At 38.5% G+C, this 18,539-nt stretch overlaps 1 protein-coding gene across 2 annotated transcripts; it reads right to left on the reverse strand.

Annotated features, from left to right (window-relative positions):
* Positions 1-2,820: 2,820 nt before the first annotated feature.
* LOC138371467 (uncharacterized) lies at positions 2,821-15,515 on the reverse strand. Of its 2 annotated transcripts, none has more exons than XR_011230505.1 (3): positions 14,411-15,515; positions 5,086-5,267; positions 2,821-4,636 (listed from the first exon to the last, which is right to left on the reverse strand). XR_011230505.1 is itself a non-coding variant. In XM_069336382.1 (3 exons), exons 1-3 carry the CDS (start codon positions 14,421-14,423, stop codon positions 4,534-4,536), a joined length of 471 nt encoding a protein of 156 aa, XP_069192483.1. In that variant the 5' UTR covers positions 14,424-15,515; the 3' UTR covers positions 2,821-4,533. The 2 variants fall into 2 exon arrangements, 1 of the variants encoding a protein (XP_069192483.1); XM_069336382.1 differs by having other exon boundaries at positions 2,821-4,809.
* Between the last annotated feature and the right edge of the window lie 3,024 nt (positions 15,516-18,539).

Here is an 18,539-nt window from a genome sequence, read left to right on the forward strand (position 1 = left end):
GTGGCTATTCTTTTCTCTCACCCCCCCCTTCCCCAGCTGTTGCTGGGGCCCATAACTCTTCTGCTCTCTTGATTCACTCAGATTCAGTATCCGTGGTGTAGTGGTAAGACACTCGCCTGGCGTTCCGCGAGCGCTATGTCATGGGTTCGTATCCTGGCCGGGGAGGATTTACTGGGCGCAATTCCTTAACTGTAGCCTCTGTTTAATGCAACAGTAAAATGTGTACTTGGATGAAAAAACGATTCTTCGTGGCAGGGAATCGTATTCCAGGGACCTGCCCGAAACGCTACGCGTACTAGTGGCTGTACAAGAATGTAACAACTCTTGTATATATCTCAAAAAAAAAAAAAAAAAAAAAAAGATGTTCCCTTCGTCCCCTTACTTTTTTCCTCGCCTCTCCACTATTCTGCTGCCTGTGTCTTTGTGCGTACGTGGTTTGTTCCATTTATCTCCTCCCCACTGTCTCACTTTCTCTTCCCGATCTTAAACACCTCCTAGACTTCTTGCCGGAACCTGTGCTCCTGCTGGGTGATTTCAATTGTCGTCATGCCCTTTGGGGTGATGTGCTGGCAAACACCCAGGGTCGCCTCCTTGAACGTTTCCTCTTCTCTTCTTCCCTGTCCCTTCTTAATTCTGGTGAGCCCACTCATTTGGACTCTCTGACTTGCTCCCTTTCCTGTCTTGATCTTTCTCTGTGCTCGTCATCCCTTTCCTTAGATTTTGGGTGGTGGGTCCTTGATGACTTCCATGGCCTATCTATCTTGAGGCCTATCTTGACCTCAAGATAGGCCTCAAGGATCAAGGAGCACGGATAGGATCTTGAGGCCTATCTTGACCTCAGGACCAAATAGCAGTGACCATTTTCCTGTCCTTGTTAGTTTTTTCTCTTCTCACCCTCCTCTCTCCCTAGTGGCGGTTTGCAGAGGCTGACTGGTGCCTCTTTACTCTCCATGTTACTATTTCCGACCTCTCCGTTCTGCCTCTCCCTCATGCCCTCGTTCTTTTTCATGACACTGTCTTTGATGCTGCCCTCCACTCTATTCCTCGCTCTTCCTCTTGGGGAATGCGGAAGTGCGTTCCCTGGTGGAATGTGGACTGTACTCAGGCTGTCTGCTGTAAGCGTGCAGCCTGGAAGAGACATCGCCGCCGGCAGAAACTTGAGTCTTTTCTTTTGTTTTGAAAGGCGAGTGCGGTGGTCCTTAGGACCATCCGTTCGGCTAAACGTGCATGCTGGATGTCTTATGTATCCACCGTTATGTCCAAACCTCCTTTACCACTGGTCTGGAAGCGTATTCACAAGATTACGAACTTACCCGCGTAAGTTCGTTCCCGATGTCTCGCCGGTCCTTCGCCTCTGTGGTGTTCTTGTGGCAGACCCATATTGCAGGTCGCGACCGAACTGGGTTCCCACTTTTCATGTTAGTTCTGGTTCTCATCTTCCCCAATCCTTCCTTCTTCGTAAGCCTATTCTTGAATCTCGTCCTTTAAATTTCTGTACTCATCTTCACCTTCCCTATAATGATCCCTTCTCTCTCTCTGAGCTTCAGTCTGCCCTAGCCCTCTGTGGTTCTACGGCAGTGGGCTCCAATGGCATTCATTATGAAATGCTTTGCCATCTCTCTCCATGCACGTCTCAGTATTTACAGAGTCTGTAAAATCGGAAGAACAACCAAGAACTCTGCCTTTTTTTATAACATATACAATTATAAGCTTTATTTGTGAATCTCAATTAATTAAACAATATATCACAGAGCCTGTATGGTTCGGTGAAATGAGCGAAGAGAGTTAGTTTAGTTCATTTATTATGCACCCCATACCCATCTTGTGGGCGGTAGTGGAAAGGGTTACAGAGGCACATAATGGGCTCAGGGACTGAACCCCACAATTCATTTAGCTAAACAAGTTACAATCTTGATGAGCTAGTTACAAAATTCAATATAAGTCGTCACATCAACAATGGGTTCGAATTCGACCTCAAGTACAGGTTCTAAATTAAGCAACTGACATATGGGGACAGCTAGTGTCAAAATTTATATGTTGTCCTGCACACCGCCCCCCATCCAGTGGGCAGCGGTGGATAGGTTACAATCACACAGTTACTACCTACAGTTAGCAAACTGGGGATATTTGGGTAAAATTTCTGGTAGCAGATCATTTTGAATGAAATATTTACACATCGCTGGAACATTGGTTATAGAATTGTCTCTAAATTCACGTATCTTTTCGCACTCCATCACATAGTGACGGAGGGTGTGCGAATAAATTTTGTTGACACATTTTACATTTGGTCAGGTCTACATCAGCAGATAATGAGAATTCCCAGAGATACGTGTAACAGAGTCTAAGCCGAGCGAAGAGACATGGGAGATTTTACATAAGTACAGTACATGGTAGTTTAAGAAGCGAACGCATGTCAACGAATAACGAGTATATATAACAAAACTATTGTCCTATGAAGTCGATTTAACTTCCAAACAAATATTTTTTAATAAATGTTAAATGTTTTCTGGCTAGTTATGTTAGATTTTATTAAAAATACGTATTCTACTTGTTAACATTATTATTTAAATTGGTGATAATTTGTGCAGAGAAGTGCGACAACTGGATATGCCCACAAACACTATCCAAACAACAATATATATCTTGGATAAGTCGCTCCACAACATTGACGCTTGGACCGTCGACTTCCTTTGATGCCACTTATTTACTTATTTCATAATGAAATTATATTAGTTTGGAGTAAATATATGTTTTCTCGTGTTCTGCATTCAGCACCACATTATAGTGAGTAAATATACCATATTACTTCATTACTTTGAGATATATTTTTTTTTTTTTTTTTGAGATATATACAAGAGTTGTTACATTCTTGTACAGCCACTAGTACGCGTAGCGTTTCGGGCAAGTCCTTAATCCTATGGTCCCTGGAATACGATCCCCTGCCGCGAAGAATCGTTTTTTCATCCAAGTACACATTTTACTGTTGCGTTAAACAGAGGCTACAGTTAAGGAATTGCGCCCAGTAAATCCTCCCCGGCCAGGATACGAACCCATGACATAGCGCTCGCGGAACGCCAGGCGAGTGTCTTACCACTACACCACGGAGACTGAGACTTAAATAATACTAGGAGGGATTGAGTAGCTTTGGGTCTTTAGTGGACAAAATCTCCAATAGATTGGGCGAGAGTCGCCTCATCTCTCTCGCCCAGGCGGGAGTCGAAACTTAATTTAAAATTGATATATCTTTGTCCTCCAACATGATATATTTCATTTGGTGCAATCATAATAATGTTCATATCTGGGTCTTTCTGGAGGCATATAAGATTTTAGGTTTTATTAGCGTATCTTTGTTAATTATACAATATATCGGCGTAGGCGTCTGCACTCCATGACCGAAAAGCTACTGAACGCCACTATAAAAACATATGTATCTTCACTTGAGCTATAAATATGTCTATTATAATGGATTTAAAATGAAGCTCATATTTCTATCTTGCTTTAGACATATAAAACATTTGTGTTTATTAACGAATTTACGTGAAATAAACATTGATCTGAGAGAGAGTTGCTCTGTCGTTCAGTCTGTACGTGGTCGGAGCTCCGTAATTTTTAAAATACATGTATCTTCATTAGAACTTTAAATATGTGTATGGTAAAGTGTTTAAAGTGAAGCTTATATGTCTGCCTTTCTTGAGACATATAAAACATATATGTTTATTAACGAACTCACGTGAAATAAACATTGTTCTGAGAGAGAGTTGCCCGGAAGCACCTCAAGGTCGATCAATCTGTCCGGGGTCGGAGCTCGGCTATTATAAAAGTACACGTATCTTCGCTTTAAATTTGAATATGCCAATAGTAAGGTATTTAGAACGAAGCTTATATATCTGTCTTCCTTGTGACATATAAAACTCTTACGTTTATTAAGGAATCTGAGTGAAATAGGCATGGTTCTGAGATAAATGCTGCGGTTTTCGAGCTCGACGAGCGATGAAAACTGCCACTTTTATACAACTACAAATATCTTTGGTTTTACTTAAAATATTTGTCTGGTAGAGGTTTTACATATAGATCGCGTTTCTGTCTTTCTTCTGACTAATAAATAATTTTGGTTTAATCAGTTATCAAGATGTTTTCAACAATATTCTTTCAGCGTTCGTCTTTTCCAACACGGGCGACCCTTTTGAAAACGCGATACTTGGGCTAACCCATCCTATACTTGGGTCAGTTTACATTATGGCTCGGAACAAATTAAAGCAGCCAGGATGACTGAACCCAAGAAGGGCGATTTTGTTTTTATTAATAAACACTTTACTCCCCTGCGGACACAAGATCGTGTCCATCGGGGGTCACTTGAAGCTGCCCGAGTAGACATATTTTTATGTCCGACGAACAAATATTTCTAAAAAATTCAATTCTTATCCGATCGACTTGGGGATAGTATGAACATGTTTACCATAAAATTTCCGTTTTCTCTAACAGCCACATAGTCTATTTGAGAGAACGGCATTGGTTTGTATCTTTGTGGAGAAACTATTGTAGATCGCCGATGTGCGGTAACGGGTAACACTTCGCCCACTTCCCACACTGTTGCGGTTGTTCCTCTTGGATGATCTTGTCCCTCTCTGTCTCACACCTGTAAGAATGAGTGATATGATTGATGGGAAACAAAGTGCAGGCAAGACAATGGAGGCCAGTAGTAATCAGCTTGTCAGTACACAACTTTTGCCCTTGCTTCAAAAGAGCCAGGATTCCACTATTATTTTTGGGTGATAAGTGCTTCTCTTCAATAGTGTACTTGTTAGGATCCTGTAATATATAAAATATTTAATGGAGTTTAAGACATTTACAAATTTGTCTGAAAATACTAAAGAAATTAGAATATATAAATAATGAAAATTTTTGATAAAAGTTCACATGTAAATGACACCAGTATATTAAAACCATGGAATTGTCTACCTGTCAAAGCCATAAATAGCAAGACATAAAGTATAAAATTAGTATATATAAGTCTAAAGTTCTGCTGGATAAATGTTTATGAAGAACTGAATTGTAAAACACATTTAATTTAAGCTGTTAGCTTACCTTGCTTAGATATGAAGGGAAAATTCCACATAACTCTTTAGTATGTTCGGTTAAAATCTCTCTCTTCTTCTTGTAATATGTGAGATAATGCAGCATTTCTTGAATGGTATGTTGTTGCTCCTCTCTGGATCTCTTCTGAAGCTCCACATCTTCTACTGCCTTCTTTTTTTGAGCCACGGACACTAATAAAAGAAGAAAATTTATTTACTGTAAGTAAACTAAAACTCAATTTAATGTAATTACAGTTTAGGTACTTGCATAATACATTTATTTATTTGTTTATATATATACAAGAAGGTACATTGGGATTGAGGATACATAGCATAGTAATTACAATCTTGTAAAGCCACTAGTACGCGCAGCGTTTCGGGCAGGTCCTTAATCTAAGAAAATTTTAAGTAGGTAAATACTTGCAAAATTTAAAAAAATGATAACAGTTACAAAGCAAGAAAAAAATAAAAGATGAGAGAAAATTGTAGGTATATTAAATCACATAGGTAGCTCAGATTGATTGCAATGACAGCTTGAATAGTAGTTTAACAAAATTAGTAGGCACAATACAGCATATGGCTAGCACATAAAAGACCACGAGCACCACACCAGAAACAAATACCTATTTGATATTCCAAGAGTACGACTTAGTCAAACTAGAAATGCTTTACAAATCAAGGGACCTCGAATGTGGAATGATCTTCCCAATTATGTTAAAGAATGTACCTCTCCCAACCAGTTAAGTTAAAAACTAAGTACTACCTAATTAACTCAATGTAACCTACCTCACCGCCAAAATGTCAACCCATGTCTTCTATTTTAAAACAATGCTGTTTTTGACCAAATTGTATTTTTTGCTTTTTTTCTGCCATGTTTCCCCCCCCCCCACCCCTTTTTTTCCATTTTTTCCTTATTTTTTCTCAACATAATTTATACTTTAATCTCAATTAGTATTAAGTTTTAGTCTTAGTGTTTTCCTGCCCGAAACGCTTTGCGTAATAGTGGCTTTAGGCATTGTATATACTAGCTATATCTATAAAAGTTAAAGACTGTACCTCTCTCAACCAGTTTAAGTTAAAAACGAAGCTATACCTAATAAATTCCATGTAACCCACCTTACCCCCCTGTTGTCAACCCATGTATGTTTTTTTTTTTTGTTTTTCAAATCAACGCTGTTTGAATGTAATTTTCTGTAATAATTTGTAATTGTATTTGTGCTGCTTTTTCAACAATGTTCCCCCCTCTTTTACCTCTATTTTTTATATGTACTCATCACATCTTTTCTTTTTACCCATTAGTTTTAAGCTGTAGTCATTAATGTTTTTCCTGCCCGAAACGCTTTGCGTAATAGTGGCTTTAGGCATTGTATGTACTAGCTCTATCTATAAAGCCAACAAACTTTGTAAATCTCTTTATGTATGTACCTTACCTAAATAAAAATTATTATTATTATTATTATAAGATAAAAAGCCAGTATGAGACTGTTTAGCACCCGAATAAACAACATGAAAGTTGAAGATCCAGACAGCTTCTTTATGAATGACATCCAAGCTGCAGATAATATAACAGGTATTAACATGAACTTGTAAGACTTTGAAAGAGAAATTGACAACATACCCGTGCACTCAGTCCCTGGTCCAGACTCATGGAATTCAATATTCATAAAAAAATATAAAGTACCAGTAGCATGAGAGCTCAATATAATATAGAAAAAGAGCCTAGATACAGGGCGGGATACCAGCAGCACTTAAATCAGCATATATAGCTCCTCTGCACAAGGAAGGTAGTAAAGATTTGGCAAAAAATTATAGACCAGTTGCACTAACATCACACATAAAAAAAGGTTTTGAGAGAGTAATTAGGAATCAAATTTTTAGTTTGATGGAAAATAATGACCTACACAACCCAGGACAACATGGATTTAAAGTGAGAAGATCCTGTTTGTCACAGTTATTTAACCACAATGACAAAATAACATTAGGCTTAGAAGAAAAGCAAAATGCAGATGTTGTATACACAGACTTTGCAAAGGCATTCTACAAATGTGACCATGGAGTGATAGCGCATAAAATGGGAGTGATAGCCAATAAAATGAAATCAATGGGAATAACGGGAAAAGAGGGGCATTGGATTTTCAACTGTCAAACAGAATGCAGAATGTGACAGTCGATCATATAAGATCAAGCCCAAGTGCAGTGAAAAGTTCCGTACCCCTAGGGCACAGTCCTTGCACAGCTGCACAGCTTGCACAATCTCGGATATAGGCAAAAATACTAGTCACAGCTTCATGTCACCCTGTGTCCTCTTGTGTCTTGTCATCAAAAACGACATCAAATATCAGGCCCTTGCGACAGAGATAGAACTTTCACAGATCACTAACATTAGCAAACCACCTCTAGAGTCAAAAGAGTTTAGTTTTAGACTGCACAATGAAACTCCTATAGACAATTTTATAACTGCTGCTGATAATGTCAACTGGGAGTCCGAGTTAGGTAACATAGGGAACATCAATCTAGCAGTGCAATCTTTTCTTCAAAAAACTCTTAGCCTTTATAACACCCACTGTCCTATGCTTACAAAACAAGTCACAACCAAAAGGCTTAACAATCCCTGGCTTGCAAAGGGAATACTTAAATCCATTAATAAAAAACATGACCTTGAGAAGAAGTATGGGTTAGGAATTGTCTCCAAAGAATTCTCAAAGAAGTACTCATTATTGCTATCTAAGATAATTAGACGAGCCAAAACTAAATACTACGAAGATAAATTTACCCAAATAAAGAGCAACATTAAAAAAACTTGGAGCACAATTTCACAAATATTGGGATCAAAGAAAAGTTTAAATAACAAACCAACACTCCTGTTCAATAACGATGGTCAGCTTTCAGCCTCTGATTCTGCTATTGAGTTCAATAGGTTCTTCTCTTCCATTGGGTCATCCCTTGCAAATGATATTCCATCTTCCAGTACTGACATTAAGGACTATCTTACAGGTAACTATCCACATGCAGTCTCTGTACCTAAAGCCTATTAATTCCACTGACTTCAATGAGATAATCCTTTCCCTTAAAACCAAGTCAAGTGCCCTTGAGAAGATACCAACTTTAATTTACAAAAAAAACCTCCAGATCTTTAGCCCCTGCTATTGCATTGCTCTTCAACAAGTCACTTGAACTCCAAACCTTTCCAGATATTCTAAAAAAAAGCGAGAGTAACGCCTGTCCACAAATGTGGTGATCTCACAGATGTTAACAACTACAGACCTATATCAATCATGCCAAACTTGTCAAAAAATTTTGAAAAACTAATCAATAAGCAGCTTTACTCGTATCTAGCCAAACACAATATACTTAGCCCTTGCCAATATGGCTTCAGACCCAAAAAAAAGCACTAACGATGCACTTATTAGTATGCTTAACTCGATTCATACAGCTCTTGATAAAAATGAGTTCCCTGTTGGGTTATTTGTGGACCTGTGTTAAGCTTTTGACACTGTCAACCACCAAAACCTTCTTCTTAAATTACATCATTATGGAGTCAGAGGACACTCCCTGCAATACCTCAAATCCTACCTTACTGACAGGCTCCAGTATGTTTCTGTGAATAATTCAATTTCTCCCACCCTACCCATCAACATTGGTGTTCCTCAGGGCAGCATACTTGGCCTTCTCCTCTTTCTCATCTACATTATTGACCTTCCAAATGCCTCCCAACACCTCAAACCAATTCTATTTGCTGACGACACAACCTTCATTTACTCCAGTCCTGACCCCCTTGCTCTAAATGCCACAGTAAATACTGAGCTAAAGAAAGTCCATCTTTGGCTAACTGCCAACAAACTCACCCTTAACATTGACAAAACTTTCTATATTCTGTTTGGCAATAAATCCTCTAATCAAATAAATCTCAAAATAAACAATACCCAAATTTGTAACAAATTAGATGGCAAATTCCTTGGCATTCTCATTGATCACAAGCTGAATTTCCAGGAACACATTCTAAATATATCAAAAAAAGTTTAAAAAACTGTTGGCATTCTTTCTAAGATCAGATATTATGTACCCCGCCCTGCCTTGGTGACTCTCTATTATTCCCTTATCTATTCATATCTCAACTATGGTATTTGTGCTTGGGGCTCTACTACCCAAAATCATTTACGTCCTCTAATTACTCAACACAAAGCTGCTATTAGGACAATATCCAACTCTGGCCCCAGACATCACTCGGTACCCCTACGCAAATCTCTGAATATGTTAGACATTAAATCACTGCACATTCTCTCATGTGTATTATACATATATAAAACGCTAAACTGTAATGCCAATCCTGACCTCAAAAGCTTCATAGAAGGTTGTAACAGAACCCATGAGCACCACACCAGAAATAAATACAGTTTTGATATTCCTAGAGTACGACTTAATCAAACTAGAAATGCTCTACAAATCAAGGGACTCAGATATTGGAATGACCTTCCCAACCATGTTAAAGACTGTACCTCTCTCAACCAGTTTAAGATAAAAACGAAGCTATACCTAGTAAATTTCCTGGTAACCTACCTTACCCCTCTATTGTCAACCCAATGTCCTGTTTTTTTTTTTTAAAGAGCGCTGTTTGTCGACAGAATTGTATTTGTGCTGCTTTTTCAACTATGTTTTCATTTCATGTTTTCATTTACTCTTTATGCTCAATTAGTATTAAGCTTTAGTCATTTAAGTTTTCCTGCCCGAAACGCTTTGCGTAATAGTGGCTTTAGGACTTGTATGTACTAGCCCTATCTATAAGTCCACAATCTTTGGTAAAAATTTCTTGTATGTATGTACCTTACCTAAATAAACATTATTTATTTATTTATATTTAGATGACAACAAAGAAATGAGCGAAATACTGATTAATTAATACGACTGTTTGAAGCAAACCACTACACACACTAAAGATTGACAACCCAAACCCAAATTTAATTTTATGGATGTGATGCTAACATCAAATCATTTATCTTATGTCACCCTATCCCCACTGGATTTTGAAGAAGCCATAGAAAGTATGCCTATGAACTCAGCAACAGGCCCTGATTCTTGGAACTCCATATTCATCAAGAACTGTAAAAAAACACTGTTGCAGGCCCTTCACATTCTTTGGAGGCAAAGCCTAGATACTGGTGTTATCCCTGACATACTAAAATCAGCAAACATAGCACCACTCCATAAAGGTGGAAATAAAGCACAAGAAAAAAATTACAAACCGATAGCATTAATATCACTCAACTTAAAAAATCTTTGAGAGTGTTAAGAAATAAGATCACAAAACACATGGAATCACAGCATCTCCATAACCCTGGACAACATGGTTTCAAAACTGGATGCCCTTGCCTATCACAATTGCTGGACAACTATGAAATGCCCTGAGATGGTATGGAAGACAAGCAAACCGCTGATATAATTTACAAAGATTTCGCAAAAGCCTTCGACAAATGTGGCCAAAGTGTTATTGCACACAAAATAGGTGGAAAAGGAATTACCGGAAAAAATAGGCAGATGGATCTACAATGTCCTGACTAACAGAACCCAATGTGTAATAGTCAACAAAATTTAATCCGGACCATCAACTGTGAAGAGCTCAGTCTCCCAGGGTACTGTGCTTGCTTCAGTACTTTTCTCATCCTCATATCAGACATAAACAAGGACACAATCTATAGCACTGTATCATCCTTTGCACATGACACTAAGATTTTTATGAGTAAACAACATAGAGAATACAGCAAACCTCCAATCACACGTAAATCAGGTCTTTCAATGGACTACAGAAAATAATATAGAATTTAATGAAGGTATGTTCCAGCTCTTGCGCTATGGAAAAAATGAAATTATAAAAGCAGAAACTACACAAAATGCAGCCAAATCATAACATAGAACTAAAGCAATGTAAAGGATTTGGGTGTACTCATGTTGGAAGACCTTACCTTTAAAGTACACAATAATGTAGCCGTCACAACTGCAAGAAAAATGACAGGTTGAATAACAAGAACTTTTCAAACTAGAGTTTCTATACCGATGATGATAATTTTCAAGACGCTAGTGCTCTCTAAGAGTGGAATACTGCAGCACAATGACAGCCACTTTCAAAGCAGGAGAAATTGTTGACATGGAGAGTAGGCAGAGATCCTTTACTGCTAGAATTCACTCAGGAAAACATCTAAACTATTGGGACCGACTAAAGAGCCTAAATCTGTATTCTCTTGAGCGCAGGCGGGAGAGATACATTATAATTTACACATGGAAAATAGTAGAGAGGCTGGTTCCAAACCTGCACACAGAAATAACATCACATGAGACCAGAAGGTATGGCAGGATGTAGAGAATTACCCCAATGAAAAGCACAGGTGCAACAAATCAAATAAAATCAAATTTTTATTCAGGTAAAAGTACATACATAGAAGATTAGTTACAAACATAATGTTGGATTTATAGACAGAGCTAGTACATACAATACCTAAAGCCACTAGTACTCAGAGAGTTTCGGGCAAGGTGAGGTTGGGAAAAAACACTTAGACTAAAACTTAATAGTAATTGAGCTTAAAGTAAAAATTGTGTTGAAAGAAAAAATAAAAGATAAAAAAAGGGGGAACATGGTAGAAAATAGCCAATATATAAGTTGGTCAACAAACAGCATTGTTTAAAAAATAAGACATGGGTTGACATTTAGGGGTAGGGAAGGTTACATGGAGTTAATAAGGTACCAGGTATTAGGTAACAGGTACTCTATCAACATCAGAGGCCCGAGACTGTTCAACACGCTTCCACTACACATGAGGGGCATAACTGGCCGGCCCCTCACAGTGCTCAAGAGAAAACTGGATAAGCACCTCCAAAGAATACCTGATCAACCAGGCTGTGACTCATACTTCAGTCTGCGAGCAGCCGCATCCAACAGCCTGGTTGACCAGTCCAGCAACGAGGAGGCCTGGTCGACGACCGGACCGTGGGGTCGCTAAGTCCCGAAAACACCTCAAGGTAACCTCAAAGTAAGGTAGTATCTGCCAACCAAGCCCCATCACAATGGCAATGGGCTGGAAAGGGAGGGGGAGATGAGAAAGACGAGAGGGCGAAGAATACTGCCCGGTGGAACTCCGGTGTTAATGGCTAGAGTGGGAAAATTGCAATCATTCAAAGAGACATAGCGGAGCCTGTCAATGAGACAAGATTGTAGGTATTGGAGTAAGTGACCTCTTACTCCATAATGTTGTAATTTAAGAAGGTTAATGTGTTAACAGTGTCAAAAAGTCTTATGTAGTTCAACAAATAAATGAACAGGCTACCCATTTTTTCCAAGAGCTGCATATGTCAAGTTAATCATACTAATCGGTGCATGATTGGTCTTTTTTGGGGCCTGTAGCAATTATGGCAAGAACTAAGTATATTTTGTTTTGCTAAATAGAAGTAAGGCTGTTTGTAGATTAAGTCTTTAAAATATTTTAGACATCACTGGCAGAATTGATATACGTCTAAAATTGTTGACTTCAGTGAGATTGCCACTTTTATGGACTAAGTTTAGTATGTATGTCTGTTTTTTTAGAATATCAGGAAAGATTTGGAGTTCAAGTGATTTGTTTTGGAGCAATGCAATGGCTGGAGCTAAATATCTAGATGTTTTTTTTGTAAATTAGGGTTGGTATCTCAACATATAGTATCTATGCATGGCGTTCATTCATGCACTGCAAATTACCTCAAGCCCATCATCAACCAACAAAAATCTGCTATGAGAACTATAAAACTGTCTTGAAACAACACACAGAATCTCTCTTTAAATCCTTGAACATGTTAAATATACAGACGCTTTGCACATTCTCTTGTGATATTTACATGTACAGAACCTTGTTCCTAAATGCTAATCCTAATCTGAAACTTCTTCATTGACAGATGTAATGGAACCCACGAGCACCACAACATAAATAAATATCCCTTTGATATAAATTGACAGTCATCCTAATATAATTGCCAGTTATGCTTATGTTGTAGCGAGTAGATTATCCCAATAATATACTCGCTCCAAATGCATTGTTAATATTCCTGTCAACCTTTGGAGATGAATGAGGTGAGGCGTTGCCCGGGCAACACGGTGAGGTGTTGCCCGAGCATATAAGCAGCAGAATAGCAAACATTAACTAGTCTACTTTCAAGTGTGGTCTAGAGCAGACACTTGCGAGATACTGTACCGACGCTCAGTGCGCTCAACTCACACCAAAGTATCACCAGTGTACTTCTGTTCTGTATATTCGACCAAATATATATATAGTATCTTAGTGTCTGTGTTTATTGTCACCATACTTTACGTAACAATAGAACCGTTACAATGTAATTCACAATCATCCTAATATATTTGCCAGTTTGGATAATATAATTGTCAGAGAGGATTATGCCAGTCAGGCTAATATAATTGGTAATCAGGCTAATATAACTTCGAATCAGGCTTTTTTCACCCCACAGGGTTATTGATCCATGGAACTGCCCACCCGCCAAAAACATAGCTGCCAAAACTGTGCTGAATTTCAAAATATACCTGGAAAGGATCATCAAAGTAAATGGGGGAACCGGGAAGGGGGGGGGGGAGAAATTCAACAAGCCGCTGACTTCCTATTCTCATCAAGGCCACTAGGGTTTGTGGCCCTCGGGTAAATCAGGTAAATTAATATTCCTAGACAATTACAGCATATCTGATAAAGTTAGGCTAGAGTAATAAAAATTTCTGGTATAGTGTGATATAAATTTCTAGAGTAATATAAATTTAAATTTCATAGTCACTTCACTGACAGTTATAAATAGTCTGCCATCAATAAACTTTTTGGTGAAATATTTATAATCAGGAGTAGAACTCATAAATAGCCCTAAACAAAAAATAAAGAATGGACATCAGTTTGCATTTGAATCTGATGAGAAAATTCCTTCATTAATATACATTTCCCTACTAATCAAATGATCTCATCTTAAGTACATCTCAGACTGTCTTCTTCACCAGCACCAATGCTAAATAATTTTACAACAAAAATGTCCATGATTTAGCAACAGAGTATATTGAATTTTATATCAATTTCCACAGAGAACAAAAACATAGCACATTATTATTTACATATATATGAAGAAAAACATTTAAAGCTTTGTTTTATCTTTGCTAAACTAAATAGATATTTATATACTTATAAGCAATTTCGAGTTTTCCTACAGTGACAGCTTCTGTAGTTCTTGCTTGGTCATCTAACTTTCATAAAAGAACAATATATTAAAATATCTTCAGATTTTTACCTTTCATAGTGAAGTGTTTTTCACAAACGAAATATAATTACCTCTGAAGAACATCCAACTGACATTGTGATTAAAGGTAAGTTAATATACCATTATGTGCCTTATTATCCTTCAATATTTTCTTAATTATCTTCCACACTCAAAGTGTTTAGCCTGTTATCTGCATGTATCATCCTGTGAGTCTTCATATTTCCAAGCTGACGGAATCTCTTCCCACACTCTGGACACTCATGAGGTTTATCACCTGAATGCACTAACATGTGAGTCTTCATATCTCCAAGACGACTGAATCTCTTCCCACACACTGGACACTCATGAGGTTTCTCACCTGAATGCACTAACATGTGCTGTATTATAGTTCTACGTTCTCTAAATTTTTTGCCACACTCGGCACATTGAAAAGGCCTCTCATCCACATGCACCATCATGTGACGCTTCATACTTCCAAGCTGACTGAATCTCTTTCCACACTCTGGACACTCATGAGGTTTGTCACCTGAATGCACTAACATGTGTTGTATTATATTTCCACGTATTCTAAATTTTTTGCCACACTCGGCACATTGAAAAGGTCTCTCATCCGAATGCACCATCCTGTGAGTCTTCATATGTCCATGCCGACTGAATCTCTTCCCACACTCTGGACATTCATGAGGTTTGTCACCTGAATGCACTAACATATGAGTCGTCATAATTTGACGTAGACTGAATTTCTTCCCACACTCTGGACACTCATGAAGTTTGTCACCTGAATGCACTAACATGTGACGTTTCACATCTCCAGGGCGAGTGAATACCTTCGGACACTGTGGACACTGGTGAGGTTTATCACCTGAATGCACTAACATGTGAGTCTTCACATGTGAAGGACTGGGGAATACCTTCGGACACTGGTGAGTCTTCATCTTCTTTATGACAGGTGCAGTTTGTGTGAAGGTTTTCTCCCCCGGATGTTGGGAGAAGCGTCAAGGCTTGAGTTAGTTTCTTAGAGTTAGACTTGATGTGAGCACTTGGCGGTCAATGGTGGTGCTTTTTCTTTATGATAGGTGCAGTTTGTGTCAAGTTTTCCCTTAATGCTCGTGCTGGACATCACCGGCGGATGCTGCTAAAATGGCCGTGGTTGTTTATCCTCTCATCACTTAAGCGTTCCAATGTTTTTGTCTGGTTCCACATATCATCTTTCCTTCCTTATTTTTGTTTATATCTAGTCATTTACAATTAACACTTGTATTTATCCTCATGTTTATCAATCAAAGAATGTACTTGGAATTGTTTATTTAAACATAATGCTACACGATTAAACTTTTTGAAGGAAACAGCTCTCCCATAGTGGATGTGCTCCGAACGGATACAAGACACTCCGTACATTGACAACATCGCACACTAATATTTTTACCACTTCGGACACCAGCTTTCGACGTTTCGCATATGTGTACGTGTTCCATATTAAAACAACAATATAATGCTATTAGCAATTAAAATCTTATACTTAACAGGCATATAGTTATTAAAGGAAATTTAGTGATGTAATAGACATAATCCGGAGTTGGTAAGGACGCCGCCCGCCAGCGTAAACACAACACACCCGAATGCCCACAAACACGATACAACGCACAAAACACAACACTTCTGTCAGTTTTTGGATAAACTCCTTTTATGTTTATTATGTGAGAGTTATACTTGTATAAAATTATAACTATTATAGGTAAGCGCCTAATATTTAATATTAATCAATAAAAGCGAAGTCAGAAGCCACACGCCTGTCTGTACATGTCTTTTGTGTAAAAGTATTTTGGGCGCTCATGTACTTGTGCGCTAGCTGGCGTTCACAACTGTTCTCGCCTACAAGCATTAGAATTAAACAAACGAATTTATTTATTCATTTATATACAAGAAGAGAAGGCTACCCTTGAGCCTATAATATTCATCTGATCACTGGTCTTCCATTTGGTCCTCATTGCTTTATCTTACTATTATTGAATGTCAATAACCGTATTATGCAATTTCAATTTCTTCTATTTCTTTCTTTATTATGTACCCCATACCCATCCCGTGGGCGGTGGTGTAAAGGATTACAGAGGCACATAATCGGTTCAGGAACTAAACCCTCTAGTTCGTTTATCTAAGCAAATAACAATGTTTGACGCTAGTTACAAAATTATTAATGTTGTATACACATGTACTACACAAGAGGCTCACAACAGTCACTATAAAAGGCACTTTACATCTATAGTGAGTCACACAGTTACTAGTCTTGCTCCACACCCACCCAACTGGGCGGCAGCTTTACAGTCATGTGCTCCATACCCACCCAACTGGGCGGCAGCTTTACAGTCATGTGCATGCATTACCTACAGTAAGCAAATTTTGGATACTTCGCTAAGATTTCGGGCAGCACATCATTATGAATGAAGTACTTACACATTTCATTATGCAACTTTAATAAAGTTGTCCTTCAGCATTTTGTGGTGTTCAGCTACCCTTATCTTCTGTATGTTCCTCACATTACCAGTATACACAAACATTGACATGTAGGGATATAGACTCTCAGGTAAGTTAGTAATTTAAATGCACAGTAGCAGTCCTAGGCGTTCAATCCCCGACCGCCGTCCAAGTGGTTTGGCACCATTCCTCCCCATCCCATTCCAAATCCTTATCCTGATCCCTTCCCAGTGTTAAATAGTTGTAATGAACAGGCACTATATATTATATATACATTATATATATATATATATATATATATATATATATATATATATATATATATATATATATTATAATATATATATATATATTATATATATTATGCCAGTATAATCTAATAATATATACTGGTCTAGTAAAATAATTAGACCAGTTAATACTCTCACTCGTTGTGTTAGCATATGTTAGCTTGATAAAACTAACTGTTCATTGTTGAGAAATGTGTTAACAAACAATATATCTGACTTTATCAAGACTGTAGCTTGCTTAGCAAAAGGAACTTTATTAAATTTGGGTTCAGTTTAATTACCTCTCAATGGATGAGTAATTGGGGCATAATAAAGGAACTAAGCTCATAAAATGAAAGATGGGAAAACAACATTAGAGAGATAAACTCGAGAGACGTTTTCATGTTAACCCGAAAATTATTTGAGGAGCAAGACGGACTGCGGGTCAGGCAATTGGTCCCCATGCTATCGTGATGGGGGATCAGCCATTATACGTGTTAATGACTCTTGTATAGTTGTGCAGTTAAGGACAACAGGGTAAAGGGGTAATGGGCATTGTGGTTGATTGTTCTACCTGGGAATCCTCCACTGTTTTATATCTTATGTATGTATGTATGTATGTACTCACCTAGTTGTGTTTGCAGGGGTTGAGCTTTGGCTCTTTGGTCCCGCCTCTCAACCGTCAATCAACTGATGTACAGATTCCTGAGCCTACTGGGCTCTGTCATATCTACATTTGAAACTGTGTATGGAGTCAGCCTCCACCACATTACTGCCTAATGCATTCCATTTATTAACTACTCTGACACTGAAAAGTTCTTTCTATAATCTCTCTGTGGTTCATTTGGGTACTCAGCTTCCACCTGGGTCCCCTTGTGCGTGTACCACATGTGTTAAATAAATGTATGTATGTATGTAGGTAAGGAGAGAGAGAGAGAGAGAGAGAGAGAGGAGAGAGAAGAGAGGAAGAGAGAGAGAGAGAGAGGAGAGAGGAGAGAGAGGAGAGAGAGAGAGAGAGAGAGAGAGAGAGAGAGATGGAGACCGAGACAGAGAAATAGATATAGACAGAGTCAGGGAGAGAATGTTAGACACAGAGACGGATAGATAAGGATATGCAAAGTCAGTGAGAGAATGACAGAGATAGAGCGAGGAAAGAGACAGAGAGATAGGCTGACACAAAGAATGGCAGAAACGAGGAGAGGCAGAGACAGAGGGGGACAGGGACAGGCGGACAGGGACAGGAGCAGAGGGACAGGGACAGACGGACAGGGCCAGAGGAGGGACGGGGGAACAGAGGGGGGGCAGTGGGACAGGGACAGAGACAGAGGGACAGAAACACAGAGACAGAGGGACAGGGTGTCAGAGTGGTTGACAAATGGAATGCATTAGGAAGTGATGTGGTGGAGGCTGACTCCATACACAGTTTCAAGTGTAGATATGACAGAGCCCGATAGGCTCA

The sequence above is a fragment of the Procambarus clarkii genome, chromosome 35 (genome assembly GCF_040958095.1).
Source record: "Procambarus clarkii isolate CNS0578487 chromosome 35, FALCON_Pclarkii_2.0, whole genome shotgun sequence".
Lineage (NCBI taxonomy): Eukaryota > Metazoa > Arthropoda > Malacostraca > Decapoda > Cambaridae > Procambarus > Procambarus clarkii.

Bases quoted from the DNA above. Each gene is read 5' to 3' on its own strand.
- LOC138371467 (XM_069336382.1), bottom strand. The intron at 4,810-5,085 runs GTAAGCTAACAG...TATATATTACAG, and splicing joins TCCCTTCATATCTAAGCAAG to GATCCTAACAAGTACACTAT.